Source organism: Sphaeramia orbicularis, chromosome 4 (assembly GCF_902148855.1).
Source record: "Sphaeramia orbicularis chromosome 4, fSphaOr1.1, whole genome shotgun sequence".
Classification (NCBI taxonomy): Eukaryota; Metazoa; Chordata; class Actinopteri; order Kurtiformes; family Apogonidae; genus Sphaeramia; species Sphaeramia orbicularis.
The window spans coordinates 1,247,660-1,264,443 of NC_043960.1; the positions used below are offsets into that span (position 1 = coordinate 1,247,660).

The 16,784-nt window shown below is 35.5% G+C and overlaps 1 protein-coding gene across 2 annotated transcripts in view; it reads right to left on the minus strand.

Annotated features, from left to right (window-relative positions):
* LOC115418199 (nardilysin-like) overlaps window positions 1–16,205 on the minus strand; it is a 45,453-nt gene extending 29,248 nt beyond the window's left edge. The window contains exons 1-11 of one of the 2 annotated variants that reach the window (XM_030132593.1): window positions 16,134–16,205; window positions 14,599–14,804; window positions 13,626–13,887; window positions 13,435–13,516; window positions 10,999–11,152; window positions 8,726–8,799; window positions 6,372–6,467; window positions 5,602–5,724; window positions 3,162–3,219; window positions 1,415–1,488; window positions 1,167–1,236 (exon numbers count right to left, since the gene is read on the minus strand). In XM_030132593.1, coding sequence (XP_029988453.1) covers window positions 1,167–1,236; window positions 1,415–1,488; window positions 3,162–3,219; window positions 5,602–5,724; window positions 6,372–6,467; window positions 8,726–8,799; window positions 10,999–11,152; window positions 13,435–13,516; window positions 13,626–13,887; window positions 14,599–14,792 — 1,187 coding nt within the window. In that variant the 5' untranslated portion in view covers window positions 14,793–14,804; window positions 16,134–16,205. Of the gene's footprint in view, window positions 1–1,166; window positions 1,237–1,414; window positions 1,489–3,161; window positions 3,220–5,601; window positions 5,725–6,371; window positions 6,468–8,725; window positions 8,800–10,998; window positions 11,153–13,434; window positions 13,517–13,625; window positions 13,888–14,598; window positions 14,808–16,133 lie in introns of both variants that reach the window. The other variant, XM_030132592.1, reaches the window with a different exon arrangement.
* Window positions 16,206–16,784: the final 579 nt, after the last annotated feature.

Consider the following 16,784-nt stretch of genomic DNA (forward strand, 5'->3'; position numbering starts at 1 on the left):
GCTACTGTCGTTGAAGCTGTTAAAGGTCATATCTGACCCCCCCATGAATGACAGTTGGAGGCTCCACCCACTCTCATCTCCATTAGGATAAAATGATCAACACTAATTACACATACTGGACTAATGCTATACAAAGATTTACAAAGAAAATACAGAAAATCATTGATTGTATCTGTGGCATTTTTAAGACCTTTGAGTGTCAGATTTAAGGATTAATTATCAATTTAATTTAGAACAATCACATTTGAGACTTTCTAACGGCTTCTTCGGGATCCATGGACACCTGAACCAGGGGTCTCAAACATGTGGCCCTGGGGCCAGAACTGGCCCACCAAAAGGTCCAATCTGGGCCACGGGATGGATTTGGGAAGTGCAAAAATTACACTGAAGATATTAACAGTCAGTGGTGTCAAAAACTAATTTTAGTTCAGGTTCCACATACAGACCAATATGATCTAAATAAAATAATATAATAACCTCTAAACAGTGACAACTCCATTTTTCTAGGTTCTAGGTTCAACTGGACTAGATTTGCTCTTTTGATGCAAAACTCGTCCAGTTGAACCTCAAAGAAATACCAAGAAGAACAATGAGCTGGGCAAATGAGAAACTAAATGAGAAATTGTTCTTATATCAGTGCCAAACTTCAAATTTTTAACAATAGTATGCTTGTTACCAAATGTTTGTGTAACATTATGGTTAAAGCACATGTAAAAATAATAAGTTGAGGCAAAATATTGTTAAAACTGCACTTATTTTTCTAACAAATGTCAGTTTTTTCGGGTTATTCACATGTTTTTTGTTAAAGGACAGTTTGTAAATGTAAATATTTTCATAATTTCATATTTTTTATTGCACTAAAACAAAACTGTCATTATTTGTAGGTTATGATGCTATTACTTTACTGGCCCCGCCCACTTCAGATCCAACTGGGCTGAATGCAGCCCCTGGAAGAAATGAGTTTGACACCCCTGCCCTGAAAGAATGAGCAAGTATTCAGATCCTTTACTTCAGTGAAAGTACTAATACAAGTAAAAGTTCTTGGCTCCAAACCTCCCTGCAGGGTGTTTTATATGTGTGTGTGTGTGTGTGTGTGTGTGTGTGTGTGCGTGCGTGCGTGCGTGCGTGCGTGCGTGTGTGTGTGTGTGAACTGTTGGATGATTCACCTGTAGTGTTTTCCCTGTGGAGGAACAGCCCAGCTGATGGTCAGAGCGTGAACCTTCCTCACAGGAACCACTGCGCCATAAAAAAAACACACATATTTAACATCATACTCACTCATACACAGTAACAGATGCATTTAAGAGACTAAAAATGTGAAAACTTCTGATGCAAGTTACATGAAATAAGAAAAAAAGTGTTTTTCTTATGTATTCATTTGTGCTCTTAAACGCAGTGACGTGTGACCTCTGACCTCGGTACAGTTTGTTGAAGGCTGGAGTGTCAAACGGCTGCTGCAGGTGAGAGAAGTCGGGCCGAGGCTCACCGCTGAAACCCAAACACACACACATGTAGTCAGTTCAAACTCACAAACTGCCTGGTGACCATGGACTCACTGATTATCACTGTCCGTCCCTTCGCTTTTTATTTATTTTAGTAAAAATAATGCACTAATAAAAATTATGTAAATAAGAAACTCTTCAGTGTCCCAGACCTGTGTCATCTTCTGTGATGTTTTAACTCTTACATAACGTTCCCTTTACTAATCATGTGTCTTCAGTCCTTCAGTCTTTTAGTCTAAACCAGGGATTTCAAACATGCGGTCTGTGGGCCAAAACCGACCCACCAAAGGTTCCAGTCCGGCCCATGGGATGAATATGCAAAGTGGAAAAATTACACTGAAAATATTAACAGTCAGGGATGTTGAACTGGTTTTAATTCAGGTTCCACGTACAGACCAATGTGATCTCAAGTATAATAATAGCATAATAACCTATAAATAATGAAAAAAAACATTCTTGGTTTAATATGAAAATAAAATAAGATACTTTATTGTCATTATACAGAATGTACAATGAAATTTAGGTGCACTATCAGGATACGGACTCATAAATAATAATAGTAACAAATAGTAATAATAACTATAAAATATATAATAAAAATAACATATGCATCACTCACATATCAACATCCATATATTAATTCCCTCACACATCCACCTTCTTTATCACACAGCAGTACATCACACACACATCCTGTCAGTGCCAGTGTATACAGTGCAATGTACAAAACAGTGCAATTAAAAACTGTCTATACTTTAGTGGTTGAGCTCATTGTTCAGTGTAGTTATGGCTGTGGGGTAAAAACTGTTCCGGAAATAATATTAAATAATATTACATTATGTTTATAAATAATAACAACTCCAATTTTTCTCTTTTTCTTACTGCAAAAAATAACATTAAATTATGAAAAAATCTTTACATTTACAAACTGTAAATGTGAACAAGTGGTGCCAGACACAACAAACCCCGCCCCTCGCACATATTTCACCCATTATAAGTAAATGGGAAGATTTTAAAAATGCACAAAAAATGTAAACTTTGACCTACTTTTCCCAAAACGTAATGAATGCTATTCTGGGTCACTGGCAATCTATAAACCGACATTGGTATGAATTCAACCAATAGTTTTGCTGCCGGAGTGTTAACAAACAAACAAACAAACCGAACTAAAAACAATACCCCTCGCCTCCTCTTCAGGGGACAGGGTAATAACCTGAACAAATATGAACAACCTGAAATGTCTAAAGAAAATTAAGTGCAACTTTAACAATATTCTGCTTGTTACTAAATGTTTTGTGCCTTTGTAGATCTGATCTGTAAGGCACATCTATAAATGACAAGTTGAGGCAAAATATTGTTAAAATTGCACTTATTTTTCTTAGGAATTTTCTTTTTTTTTCTGGTTAATCACATCTTTTTTGTTTGGATACTTTGTAAATGTAAATATTTCCATAATTTAATGTTTGTTTGTTTTTTGCACTAAAACAAAGAGAAACCTTTCGAGTTGTCAATATTTATAGGTTATTAGGTCATTATTTTACTGGTCAACCTGACCCACCTGAGGTCAAACTGGTCTGAATGTGGAACCTGAACTAAAGTGAGTTTGACAGCCCTGTTCTAAACTCTGCATCGTCTATAAAATAAAAGACTAAAACTTACTTGTTGGGAACCTTGATGAAGATTTCTCTCACCCACTGTTCCAGAGTATCCAGAGACTCTACAGAACAAACACAAACAGTGGTTTTGTATTTTGTCAGACTTTCAGGATCAGTCCGGTGATTTTCTGTTACCTTGTTATTATCAACAGATCATACACTATATGGACAAAAGTATGTGGACACGTTGAATTCAGGCGTTTCCTTTCTAACGAGGATCTGGGATACAAAACAATAATGATAAAAGTCATAATACAGTTTTATATTGGTATAAATATCATTGCATTGGTTAGTTTGGTTTAAATTGTTATCTTTGTCTGTAAAATGCCTTAGAGATGGTTTTTACTTAATTACTCAACAATGTTTTTTTGTTTTGTTTTTTTTTCAATCCATGACTATGTTTTAAGCAAATATTGATGTTTACATCTTAAATCATCATGAACAGGACATCTTACAATTGTGGACATGATGTGTCCCAATATTTTTGTCCATATAGTTCATAAACCTCAATATTTCCTTAAAGTTTAATGGTAGATTTTTCTTCCTCAGTGAGATGTGAAGAAAGTAGATGGTTAGTTGATTTTTTGTTTTTATCCATGACTATGCTTTTAAATGTTCTACCACTAAATTTCTAACATATTTTTCATGCTTTGACTAAATAATTATTTTCTACCACAACTAACCATCTACTTTCTTCACATCTCACTGCGGAAGAAATATCTCCCATTAAACTTTAAGGAAATATTGATGTTTTTATCTCAAATCAGCAAGAACAGGACATCTTACAGCTGTAGACATGATGTGTCCCAATATTTTTGTCCATATAGTTTATCAACATCAATATTTTCTTACAAATATTAAGTCTTTCAGCCCTTCATCATATTATCTTGGAATAACCACAGATAAAAACATACAAATTTATGAAAAAAAACCTTACTATATCACAAACAGGTAAGTATCAGCTCCTGCTGGGAAGACGTCTGATACGCTGATACAGATACTGGCTGATATCAGCAAGTATTGATTCCGATGTATGGACAACACATTAGTGCATCATAATGTAGAGCAGGGGTCACCAATGCTGGTCCTCGAGAGCTACTATCCTGCATGTTTTAGATGTTTCCCTCTTCCAGCACACCTGACGGTCGTTATCAGGCTTCTGCAGAGCTTGATGATAGGCTTATCACTTGAATCGGGTGTGTTGGAAGAGGGATACATCTAAAACATGCAGGATAGTAGCTCTCGAGGACCAGGGTCGGTGACCCCTGATGTAGAGTTTGTGTGTGTGGCTGGATTACATAAAAGCATAACTCGGGCAACAACCATGTGGCATTCTAGGTAAATAAAGCTGGTAAAATATCTGGCATCTGGGCGAGGTCAAGGGTGTCACGGATGGACCGCTCACTACTTTTTCATTCATAACTTTTGAACCAGACAAGTTTAAGACAAACATTACACATAATCGGAAAGGTCGAAATGCCATCTTAAACAAACTCGAAGGGCAAAATTTAGGTTCAAATGTTTTTAAATGAAAAATATCAAAAACTACTGCGTCACGGATGCACAAAAAATTAACATCTGTTTTTTCCAAGAATTACAAAATTCTCAAAAGTGAAGTTCCTCTGATATGTTCATTCTAAAATGTATCTAATAATTGGTTAGAGGAAAAAAATTTTTTATCATATCTAAATAGCAAGAGTTTTAACAAATGGCAGCGTCACGGATGGACAACAAAAGTAAATATCAAATTACATTTTCTTTATTTCAATTATCAATATCATATACTTTTTTTTACAATATTTATAACATACAAATAATATTAACATTATATTCACATGTATTTTGCATAGATATATGCATTTATTAATCTTAAACAGTGTGTTTAAAATATGACATAAATAATATATTAGTCAAATATCAATGTATTTGGAATACATTTAGTTTATTTATAAGAGTTTATAAAATGAACATAGAATGATGGCAAACACTCATAAAAGTTCTCAATTTTTTTTTTTTTTTGTCCACAAATTTTTTCTCATTTCAAAATACATTTTCCTGAAAATGTAAGTGATTACCTACCCAAAAATATAAGTTTGGTGTAGATTATTGTAATTTATTTATTTTTTGACCAGATGTTAACCTTCCCTTGACTTTGCCCATCAGTGGAAGAATGAATGGATGTTGCTATAGGTGTGTGATGTAAAAACTATGAATAAGATAAGGTTACAGATACAAGACAATACTCATGTTTGTCTGTATACAGGATTTACAGGTAATAAAAAGCAAAAAAAAAAAAACCTCTATGACTAGAAACTGAAGCACAAACTTACTGAACACAATGCCAGGAACCTAAAATCATCACAGGTTTCAGTATCTGCTATGGTAAATGTTAAATACTGGCTGGCACTCGGATATTTATAAAGACGTCTTTGAGTCACATGTACCTTTGGACTGAACGGCGAGTGTCATGTAATGAGCAGAGTAGTATCTCTTCCAGAAGTCTCTGAGCCGCTGGTAGGTGTTGATCTGTTTGTCTCTGGGCTCGTGTTTTAACGTCTGGGCATTACCTGACAGAGAAAACACATGATGACACACAAAACATCTGTGTTCAAGCAGAAAATATAACAACTTCAGTCATAAAACTTCACTTATAAAAGTAAGACTTTGATTTAACAGCAAGGAAATTAAAGTTAGTGGTAACGAAGCACAAAATGAGATATTTTACTCTTTAGCTTACTTGCTTATAATCCTTGAATTATGATGATGGAAAAACATCAGACTGGAAAAAATCTAAATCCTATTGAGTGTATTTTTGTTATTTCTAGTTAATATATCTCATCACACTTAAAATGAGACATAATCACCTAAAGAGGAACTTTTCAGTGAGACAGAAGTTATTTATAGACAATAGATCTTAAAAATCTTACACAGATAACTTTCAGATGTTCCACTGGCAGATTTTTTTAACTTAATTCAAGAGGTTTTTGCTTAATTCGAGCATGTAGATTTTTGCAGTGTTGTTAATTTCAGGGGAAATAAATAAATAAACACCAAATATGCTATGGATATTTAGAATTTTAGTTAATGTTTCAGTGAAAAGGCAATGTTCTAAACAAGAGGAAAAATTAGCTGTCAGCACTAACGAACAAAGATAACAGTGATAAATGTGAACTAAATCCAAACAGATGACTGTAATGCTCGTGTGTGTCGTTACCCCAGCAGAATTTGCTCATGGGGTGTCCAGGTTTGGCCAGACTCCCGAACAGCATCTCTTTGCGGTGGGAGTCAGACGGCCTCGCCAGCTGGTACTCTGAACAGGAAACAGTGAGAGGACGCATGAAGAAACTACCAGATGAAATTCTTAAAAATCTCATTCCATAAATCCACAGAACTAATATGCTGCTGTCTGCAGGTGCTTTAACGTCTACACTGCAGGTGTCAAACATGCGGCCCGGGGGCCAAAGCCAGCTCGCCAAAGGGTCCAATCCGGCCCCTGGGATGAATTTGTGAAATGTAAAAGTTAAACTGAAATTACACTGAAGATATTAAAAATCAAGGATATTAAAATAATTTTAGGCCAGTTCAATCTAAAGTGGGTCAGACCAGTAAAATACTATCATAATAATCTATAAATAATGAAAACTGCAAATTTTTCTCTTTGTTTCAGTTTTAAAAAAGTTAAAATTACACAAAAATGTTTACATTTACAGACTAGCCTTTTACAAAAAATGTGAATAACCTGAAATGTCTTAACAGTACTTTAATTTGACCAATATTCTGCCTGTTACTGTATTTGTAGATCGACTGCGATCTGTAAGTTATAATCCACATGTATAAATTATAAACTAAGCCGTAATATTGTTAAAATGGCGCTCATTTTTTCAAAGAATTTTCAGGTTGTTCATATTTGTTCATGTGTTGTTCAAGTACTGTTCGTAGATGTAAACATTTTCATTACAGAATTTGACATTTTTCACTCAAAAACAGAGAAAACTCTGGAATTGACATTATTCATAAGTTGTTATCCTATTATTTATATTATTTTACTAGTTCGGCCCACTTTATTAAATATTAGGCTGTATGTGGCCCCTGAATTAAATGAGTTTGACACCCCTGGCCTACACCATTTGGACTTTTCAGGTTGATCCAAACTAAATCTGCACATTAGATACTACAGGACTCATTTTACTTAATCTGTCATTTAATCCTGTGTAATAGTCTGTGATTAAACAAAATCAGAAAACTTTATTAATCTCAGGGGAATCTGTCGTGTCGTTACATTTGCTTCGTCCAAGTATAATAAAAAAGTAGCAGGAAAGAAATTATCAGTAGTACAAAAAAATATATATATATAAAGCTCTAAATATACACATATATGCATATACACTATATGGACACGTTGAATTCAGGTGTTTCTTTTCTAACGGGTCTGGGATACAAAACAATAATGACTAATGTCAGAATATAGTTTTATATTGAGGTAAAATAAATATCATTGCATTGGTTAGTTTGGTTTTAATTGTTATCTTTACTTCCAAAATGCCTCAGAGATGGTTATTACTTATTATTAAGAAAATATTGATGTTTATCCTATATCTCATATTGGCTTGAACAGGACATCTTACAGCTGAAGACATGATGTGTCCCTATATTTTTGTCCATATAGTTTAAAAACATCAATATTTCCTTAAAGTTTAATGGGAGATTTTTCTTCCTCAGTGAGATGTGAAGAAAGTAGATTGTTAGTTGTGGTAGAAAATTATTTAGTCAGAGCATGAAAAATATTTTAGAAATTTAGAGGTAGAACATTTAAAATCAGAGTCATGGTTAAAAAACAAAATCAATGTAGAGAGAAATTAAGTCCAAACCATCTCTGAGGCATTCTGGAAACAAAGATGACAATTTAAACCAAACAACCAATGCAATGATATTTATCCCAATATAAAACTACAGTCACAGAAAAAAATATTAGACCATCAAACATCATCAAAAACAATGCTTATGCAATCCAATACTAACTCCTGTGTGTATCATGTGACTGAAACAGACAGAAAAGAAAACATGGAATGCCTAAAAGCACTGTTTTTGTCAGTACAATGACATAGATATTGATGGAAGAACTGAAGTGATTTTGGTTTTTTATCAAGAAAACCTGGAAAATGAATAGATATCAGCTCTGAAATTAAACTACTAGGAGCTATTTTTGTTATTATTTTTGTCCAAACAAATGTACCTTTAGTTGTACCAAGCATGAAAGTGAACACAAAATTGATGAAAACATGGGTGGTCTAATAATTTTTTCCGCCACTGGATATTCTGACATTAGTCATTATTGTTTTGTATCCCAGACCCCTGTTAGAAAAGAAACACCTGAATTCAACATGTCCACATACTTTTGTCCATATAGTGTACATAAACCAAACATACATATTAAAACTCTCTCTTAAAGCACAATTAGAACAGTAATTTGCACAATATGAAGTAGACAAATATTATCAATACAAGTAAAAGAAATACACATATATAAGTGTGTAAAAATGTTGTTGTGTATAATGAGGATGAACTCACCGCTGTCCACAGCCTCCACCTCTCTGTCGATGGCGTCTTCAATCATCAAAGGGCAGATGAAAAACTGAGCCCACCTGAAACCACATGTTTTCATTTATTTATGGCTTATTGATAATCAGATTACTGCTGTTTTAGTCTCCCCTGAGAAATTTCCACACATCGTCAACACTAATTCATTTCCTTTGTTATGTGAGCTGTCAGTGACCGCACAGACGGCACAGGAAGTTGAATATATAAGTAATTTGACTGAATGACAAATGCTCGTATAACTGAACCTCATGTGAACACATCCTACCATCGGGTGAATCATTTCTGTTTCTCTTTACAATAAACTCACCTCGGTCTGACGTTTAGCCCTTTAACCCCTGAGACATTATGTCAGTGAATTAGCTGAACTGTCGTCTGTTTCAGGTTCATTAAAGCTGCTGTGAGTATGTGCTCGTGTTCCTTTTCTTCTGTGGTTTTGTTTTACTGTGTGTTTTAGGGTCAAAACAGGTGGAAGAACAGAAAGGGACAAAGAGACAAACGGAAGTTTGACAGGTTTGGACTAAATAAGGCACTCAGAATGTAAATTTCCCTATGGGATGAATAAAGTATCTATCTATATCTATCTATCTATCTATCTATCTATCTATCTAGACTGTACATCAGTAAGAGATTTAGGATGTTGAACATCAACTGTGAAGTGGACTGAACAACGAGGATTTGAATTTGGGCCCAGGAGTTTATGTTTTGGGGCTCTTTTTCTAAATCAGTCCAGCTGCTTTTTGGCACCTGGTTGAACTCTAAAAATCAGTTACATGGACAAAACTCATTAAAAAAAATAAAAGAAAATCACAACAACACTGAAAACTAGAAGCACTCGGAGAGCGCAGACCTCCGCCAAGGCTGATCAGTGGCCCCCCCACCCCCGATCACCACCAAAATTTAATCATTTCGTCCTTATCCCATTTCCAACAAACCCTGAAAATTTCATCCAAATCTGTGCATAACTTTTTGAGTTATGTTGCACACTAACGGACAGACAAACAGACAAGCAGACAAACAAAAAACAAACCCTGGCAAAAATATAACCTCCTTGGCGGAGGTAACTATAAAAACAAAAAAAATGACAAGGAAAACTGTGTAAAAAAATAAAAAAAAAAATAATAAAAAATAATAAAAAATATAATAATAAATAATAAAAAAAAAAAAAAAAAAAAGCCCAAACCCAATCTCACTCACAGCTCTGTGAGTGAGATTGCCATCTCACAGGCGGTGGGGGGTGAACTGAGCATGCTCAGATGTCTATTGAAAGTGCAAGGTCTATTTTAGCAGCATGTTTTGAAATGTTTCCTACTGAGGAAACGGTTTAATTTTTATGAATATTTAAAACAAATCAAACGTTCAGAACGCTCACCACAGACATGCCAGGGATTAAAGCAGTGGTCCCCAACCTTTTTTGGCTTGGGACCTCATTTTAACATCAGACCCCAGACATTCGAAACGGAGACATTTTTTTTGCTAAAATTAATTTGTTCTTGATTATGTAATATTTTGCTGTACTATGTTGCATATAAACACTAATTTCAGAGGACATTTATTCTATATAATGTCTATTATTGTGGACAGAGGCAGTAAATCCAGGTGTAGATTACTGCACAAAGGCTCAGGATCTGTCCAGTCAGTCCAGCTGGGATTTACAAGGAGGACAATTAATACTGAACAAACAAGAAATGAAACTATGAATTATGAAAGAGCTGCAGCATCTGAAACTGACCACAATGAACATTTGACACAGAAACAGAACCACAGTGCTGCAGTTTCACACTCACAGTTTGTCTTTTATGGATTGAGACTGTCTCTGTCAACTCACCATATATTTTTTATTAGTAATTTTTTTTTTAAATTTTTATCAATCACTTGAAATTTGAGGCAACCCCATTTGAATTCCAGGCGACCCCACATGGGGTCCCGACCCCAAGGTCGAAAAACACTGGGTTAAACCCGGTCATAAACCTGTTTCCATTATGCACTTTACGATTACATATTTATAGAAAATTACACATTAGTCTATTATTGCACTTTACTGTTTAAATTATCCAGATTTCTTACCCAGTTCTGTTTTTACTTACTTCTAATTTATTATATATAGTGCATTTGCTCTTTGTTTTTGTTTTTTTTTATTCTTGTATTCTATTTTTACTGTGTCACATGCTGTCCCTGCACTGCAATTTCCTATATTGGGATCAATAAAGCATATCAATCTGTCTATTTAGAAGTTAAGGTCTCACCTGTCGAGCGCCTCTCTGAAATATTTCCTCTGGACGTCGAACTGAAAGATGGTTCGCTCACAGTCGGTCGAGGCGTTGTCACTTCCGCCGTGTTTCTTCAGGAAGGCGTCGAAGCCGTTCTCAGCCGGATATTTCTCACTGCCCATAAACACCACTGAACAACAAGGAGCACAGAGGGAAAGGTTTGTACAGCTCCAGCACAAAGGTTTAGTTTACTTAATAAAAATATGTCAATAACACATTGGGTTCTGCGTCTACTTACACAGTTTGTTTGTTTTTTTTTACTTTCAGCAGAACCTAAATTATTTGGTCAGTGCTGCCAAAAGCATAAAGTTCTTACGAGGCAGTGAAATTATACGATTATGGGAGAATGGTGAGAATCACAAGATCATGTGAGAGGTCAAACTAAACAGTTGTTGGTCAATAGAGACTGAAATTTAGACAAGGCAAGTTTATATGTGTAGAACAATTCATACACAGGTTAATTCAAAGTGCTTTACAAAAATAAAAGACAAGTTATAAATATACAGATAAGAGTAAAGATTAAAAACACTCAAACGTAGCATTGACTCTAAAGGAACATTTATACACTGCATGTGGGAGTGCAGGAAAATAAAAATATTTTGGGAAGAGGTTAAGAATTGAATTGGAAAAAATTACATTGGACCACAAGTTTTTTGCATTTGCTGTTTTTCCAGAAAAACATGACTATGGTCAAAATTAATGCCCATTTATACATCTCAGTTTTCTGTCTGCAAAAAAATGAACTGCACGGAACTGGAAAAACACAGACATACCCAGTGGCTCAATCAGATACTGTTTAACCTTCCATTAAAAAGAATAATGTATACAAAAGAGCTGAGTGGGGATGCACTCGACCATCTCCATTCTACACAGGACTGTGTTTGTGTGATACACAGGGTGTCCATAAAGTCTCTTTACAATTGAACACATTTATTACAAAAGAAAATAAACAGACCAATCTGTGGAAATTATTACAAAATGAAAAGCAGATATTGAAAGTTTTTTTTGCCTCATTTAATCCACCTCTATATGGGACCATTAGTTGTATGAATCACATCCAGACGGTCATGGATTTGTTTCTATGTTGACTGTATCATAACCTCATCAATGGTGTCAAAGGCATGAGTGATCTTTGGCTTCAGATCATTGATGTCCTGCATCTTTGTTCCATACACGATATCTTTAAAGCTGCGTATGACTTTCGTGACCAATTTTTCATCAAATCTGTAAAACCCCAGTCACAGCCTCAGTATCATGAATCTGTAAGTCTTTCAGTGATTACGCACCTGAATCTCTTCCCTCACGGTGAACAATTCTGTAGTGCACTCCACCATAAACAATCCATTTTTTACAGACAGAGCCGGTAGGTCACTTGGGCATTTTCGGAAATTTGTCACAACGTGCATTGTGGGAAGTGGAGCTCCACGCAGCCGCAGTAGCAAGAGGCAATGAAGCTGTTTCCGTGTTTGTTGCCGCTGAGGCCATAATGCAGCTGCGTGGAGCTCCGCTTCCCACAATCCACATCGCCAAGAATTTCCGAAAAATCCCCGAGTGACCTACTGGCTTTGTCTGTAAACAAATGGAGTGTTTATGGTGGAGTACACTACAGAACTGTTCACCGTGAGGGAAGAGATTCAGGTGAGTAATCATTGAAAGATTTACAGATTCCTGATACTTAGGATATGACTGGGGCTTTACAGATTTGATGAAAAACTGGTGAAAAAAGTCATACGCAGCTTTAACAAAACCCCACAGAAAGACATTCAGGGCAGTGATATCGGATGCAGGAGGTGTCCAAGGAACTGAACCATCCTGATCTAATCTCTTAGATCTTAGAAGCTCTTTTAGAGTAGTTCTTTAGCAAGTGTCTTTTTGAGTGCATATTTTAACTTTGATGTCAACCTGGATATTAACCCACTGTTGTGTTGTGTTTTGATCTGTTTGTTTTTTGTCTTCTTGTGCTGTATGTAAAGCTGCTGAATACTTGAATTTCCCTCTGGATCAATAAAGTATCTATCTATCTATCTATCTATCTATCTATCTATCTATCTATCTATCTATCTATCTACCGATCTGGAAATGTCTGATTCAGGAACCCACCAACATACAGAACCCAATGTGGTGGTGCACCATCTATGTGGAACATGATGGTTGTTTGAAGGTCATCCAGTTGTGGTGACACATCTTCAGTGAACAGGTCAAGGTAAACATTTGCAGTAATTGATCTCACTGAAGAAAAATAGACTAATGATTCGATTGCACATGATCCCACAATGTGATTAAAAACTTTGAAAACCACGAAGTTCATGGAACAAATCTGATTAACATATCTCATCAAATGCTTTTGATTTTTTTTTTTTTTTAATTGTACAGAGACTTTGTGGACACCCTGTCTATTTTTTCTAGACTCACTGTGTTCGAGGAAGTGTGCGAGGCCGGGCAGGTCATCAGGGTCACTGAAACTCCCAACACTTATGCACAGAGCAGCTGCAGCCTAAAACACACACATCTTCAGCCTTCATTGGTTTTTACTTTAAATGTTGAGGTAAAAACCCAAAGCCTCCTCTCACTGTTCACCCTCTCTGATCCGGAAATGAACCCACCTGCTTTTCAGAGCTGCCCTTCTTCTTCTTCCCGGCGTTCTCCTCGTCCAACTCATCAAAGTCACTGTCCTGCTCCTCCTCTTCGTTCTCCTCCTCATCCTCCTCCGACCCCTCTCCTGAGTCCCCCTCCTCCTCTTCCTCCACTTCATCCCTGCCCTGTGCCCCTGCCTGATCCTGCTGGTCATCTCCCCCTCCCTTTGCATTTGATCCACTGAAGTCAGAGATGAGGAGCACTCTGAGGCCATTACTCAGCTCAATGTACCTGAACAAACATGACAATGAGAGAAGATACATCAACACTAGATCGATATGTCTAAATAATGACTTGCTGATTAAAGGATCAGCCCAGTGAGTTCCTATTCTCCTTTTGAAACATATAAATATAACTTATGTACCTGTTTTACTTTTAAGCTTTTTTAAACAGATAAAGGTTGATTTGGCATAAATACATTTTCATGACTATTATAAGCTTTAGGTATGGCACATAAACCAGTGTAGAGTAAATCAAAGAAAAGAGAATGAAAACTTACTAATATAATTTTCATTAAATCTATCTTGCAGATACTCTTTCAATAAATTGTTTAGTTTTTGCATGTTTTAGAACTGCACAGATACTAATAATAAGAATAATAAGAATTCTAATAATGGTTCAAAATCATTAATTCATGTTTTGTTTTGTTTTATTTAAAGACTTAAAATGTTGTTGCCCTGTCTGTGTGGCTTCCTCTTTTGCAAACTAAGGGAAGAACTTTTCCCTGAGATATAAAAAGCCCATTACTGAAACATACAAAGAAATGATTGTTAATGTTTAGGAACCAATCAAAATGAAGCACCTTATAACACAAATACCTTTGTAATACAAATTTTAATATCTCTGTTGGATGGGGTCAGTGGACAAACACCTGCCTCCCTGAGCTCAGATTCTTCTTCAGTTCCATCACATTTACAACACACTGTGTTCTCGATACCACACCTGTATTTCTTGGGATCACTGGGTGATTTAATGATCTCTGGGTCTCCCTGGTCTTCTTCAGCTTCTCCTCGGCCATTTCCAGCTGCTGCCTCGTCCCTCACATTCAGAAGTGCTGGCGGAGGTTCACCTTGATCTGGAGCAGACGCCTGGCCTGGAACGCTGCCGCCGCTCACTGACTTGTTAGTCTGAGGCATTCTGGGTAGAATCTTCTGGGGTGGCAGGGGTACAGAGATCATAAGGTTATATTTAATCTGAAATAAACATCATCCACCAAAGGGTAACTATTTCAAATAGATGCATGAAGATGAATTATTAGGACTACTGACAAACAATCAAATGAAAAAACTTCTATATCCCATCAAACAATCACTTTTCTCTGCTCTACATCATAAATACTCAATTTAGTAATTGTTTTTGACTGTTTTACATCTTTTTTTTTTTTTTACACCTGCAACAACTAGCAATCAGTTTAATATCTGCTTTCCTCTGTTTTATATCATTAGTATCTCTTGTCTTACTGACTGTCAGAAAAGCCAGTTTTTCTTTTGTTTAATAAAGCCATTAATTACTAAAGATTACAAACTTGCAAAGATGTTTTATTCTTTTACAAATGCATTTCACTTTGCAGTTTGTGTTCCATCAGATCACATCAGATGCATTTATTTGTCATATGTGGGTTAACACATAGTCAACAATGCAATGAAAGATAATGGAAAAGAAAAACTAATCAACTCAGAGTGCACAATACTAGAAAAACAAGAAATGTAACAAAAAGTGTAAAAAAAAAAAAAAAAAAAAATAGGGGAAAATATAAAGATATAAGATAAGTATGCGTGTGTATGTGTGCATTATTTGTTGTAGTTCTAGATTGATTGATTGATTGATTGATTGATTGATTGATTGATTGATTGATTGATTGATTGATTTCAGGAACCCTTCTCTCTTAGTTTTAGTTGTACCGTTAGTTTCCGCTTACCATAATGAATGAAGTCAGTGTCAAACATTTAACCTTAAACCAATAATTGCTGCATTAAAATTATACCGAACTTAAGATAAAGGATTATCAAAGCAGTTACTGACCCTGTTTCCATAAAGTATATCTAGTATCTTTGCAGTGGGTGAGGTTAATAAAAAAAAAAAAAAAGGTGATATTTCAGATGAGCTTTGGTGTCACCTACTGACACCAGATGAACATGTAACGGTATGGGAACGTTAATACAACAGGGGAACTGTTAATTTTTCACCTACATGTAAACATCCTTGTAAACCAGCTTGTTAACTCAAATTAACTTAAATATTCTTGAGTAATATTCTGTCTATAAGTGTTGAAACTGTTGTAACAACAGGATGCTAAGTGGGAACATCTTCCCGGTTAGCTTGTGTTTTAACTAGCTTCCAGTAATCCGGTTGAGCATAAGATACCGACTGTTTCAAAGCCAGCTAGTCCTCTAAACTCACCAAATAACGGATCTATTCATTTTTCATTAGCGACACAGCTATATTTAAAGGCTAAAACAGGACAAACAGCCGCTTACCTCTCTTTGTGCTCCCTTTATAAATAATGACACTTGTGTAGAGCTTAACTGCAGCCGAAGCGGCTTAACGGAAATACGTCACCCAAAACAAAGCGTTGGATTGGCCGCGAGGACGTCAATCACATTTACCTCAATATGATTGGTCAACACAGTGAGGTCTGAAAGTAAGTTTGTATGAGAGGTAGCTACTGCTCTGATCGATCTATCGATTGATTACCGATAACCATTCGGATATTGCACTTATTTACGAATCTAAATAGGTGAGGATTTATGCTTGGTAATAAAAAAATAAAAATAAAAAAAATAAAAAAAATTAGGAAGTACATTTCGTACATGTAAATAAATAAAGTCTTAAAGTTTTGGAACATTAATTATTTTATACTTGACTGTGTAAATGAATAAATGATTAAATAAATACTTAGGGGAGGTTTCCCAGACAGTGTTTGATTTAAGCCTGAAATGGGCCTTAATGCAAAATTGTTTACTCTGCTAAAGGACTGTACAGTCCTAAAGTGAAGTGAACAAAATCAGTTAAATGCTTTTATAAAATCAAATAGTTTAAACAGACCCATTGTTGAGAGAAAACAGCATACTTCAGTAACAAAGTCAAACAAAGGAACGCTTTAATATCTGCATGTAATGAATTCATTG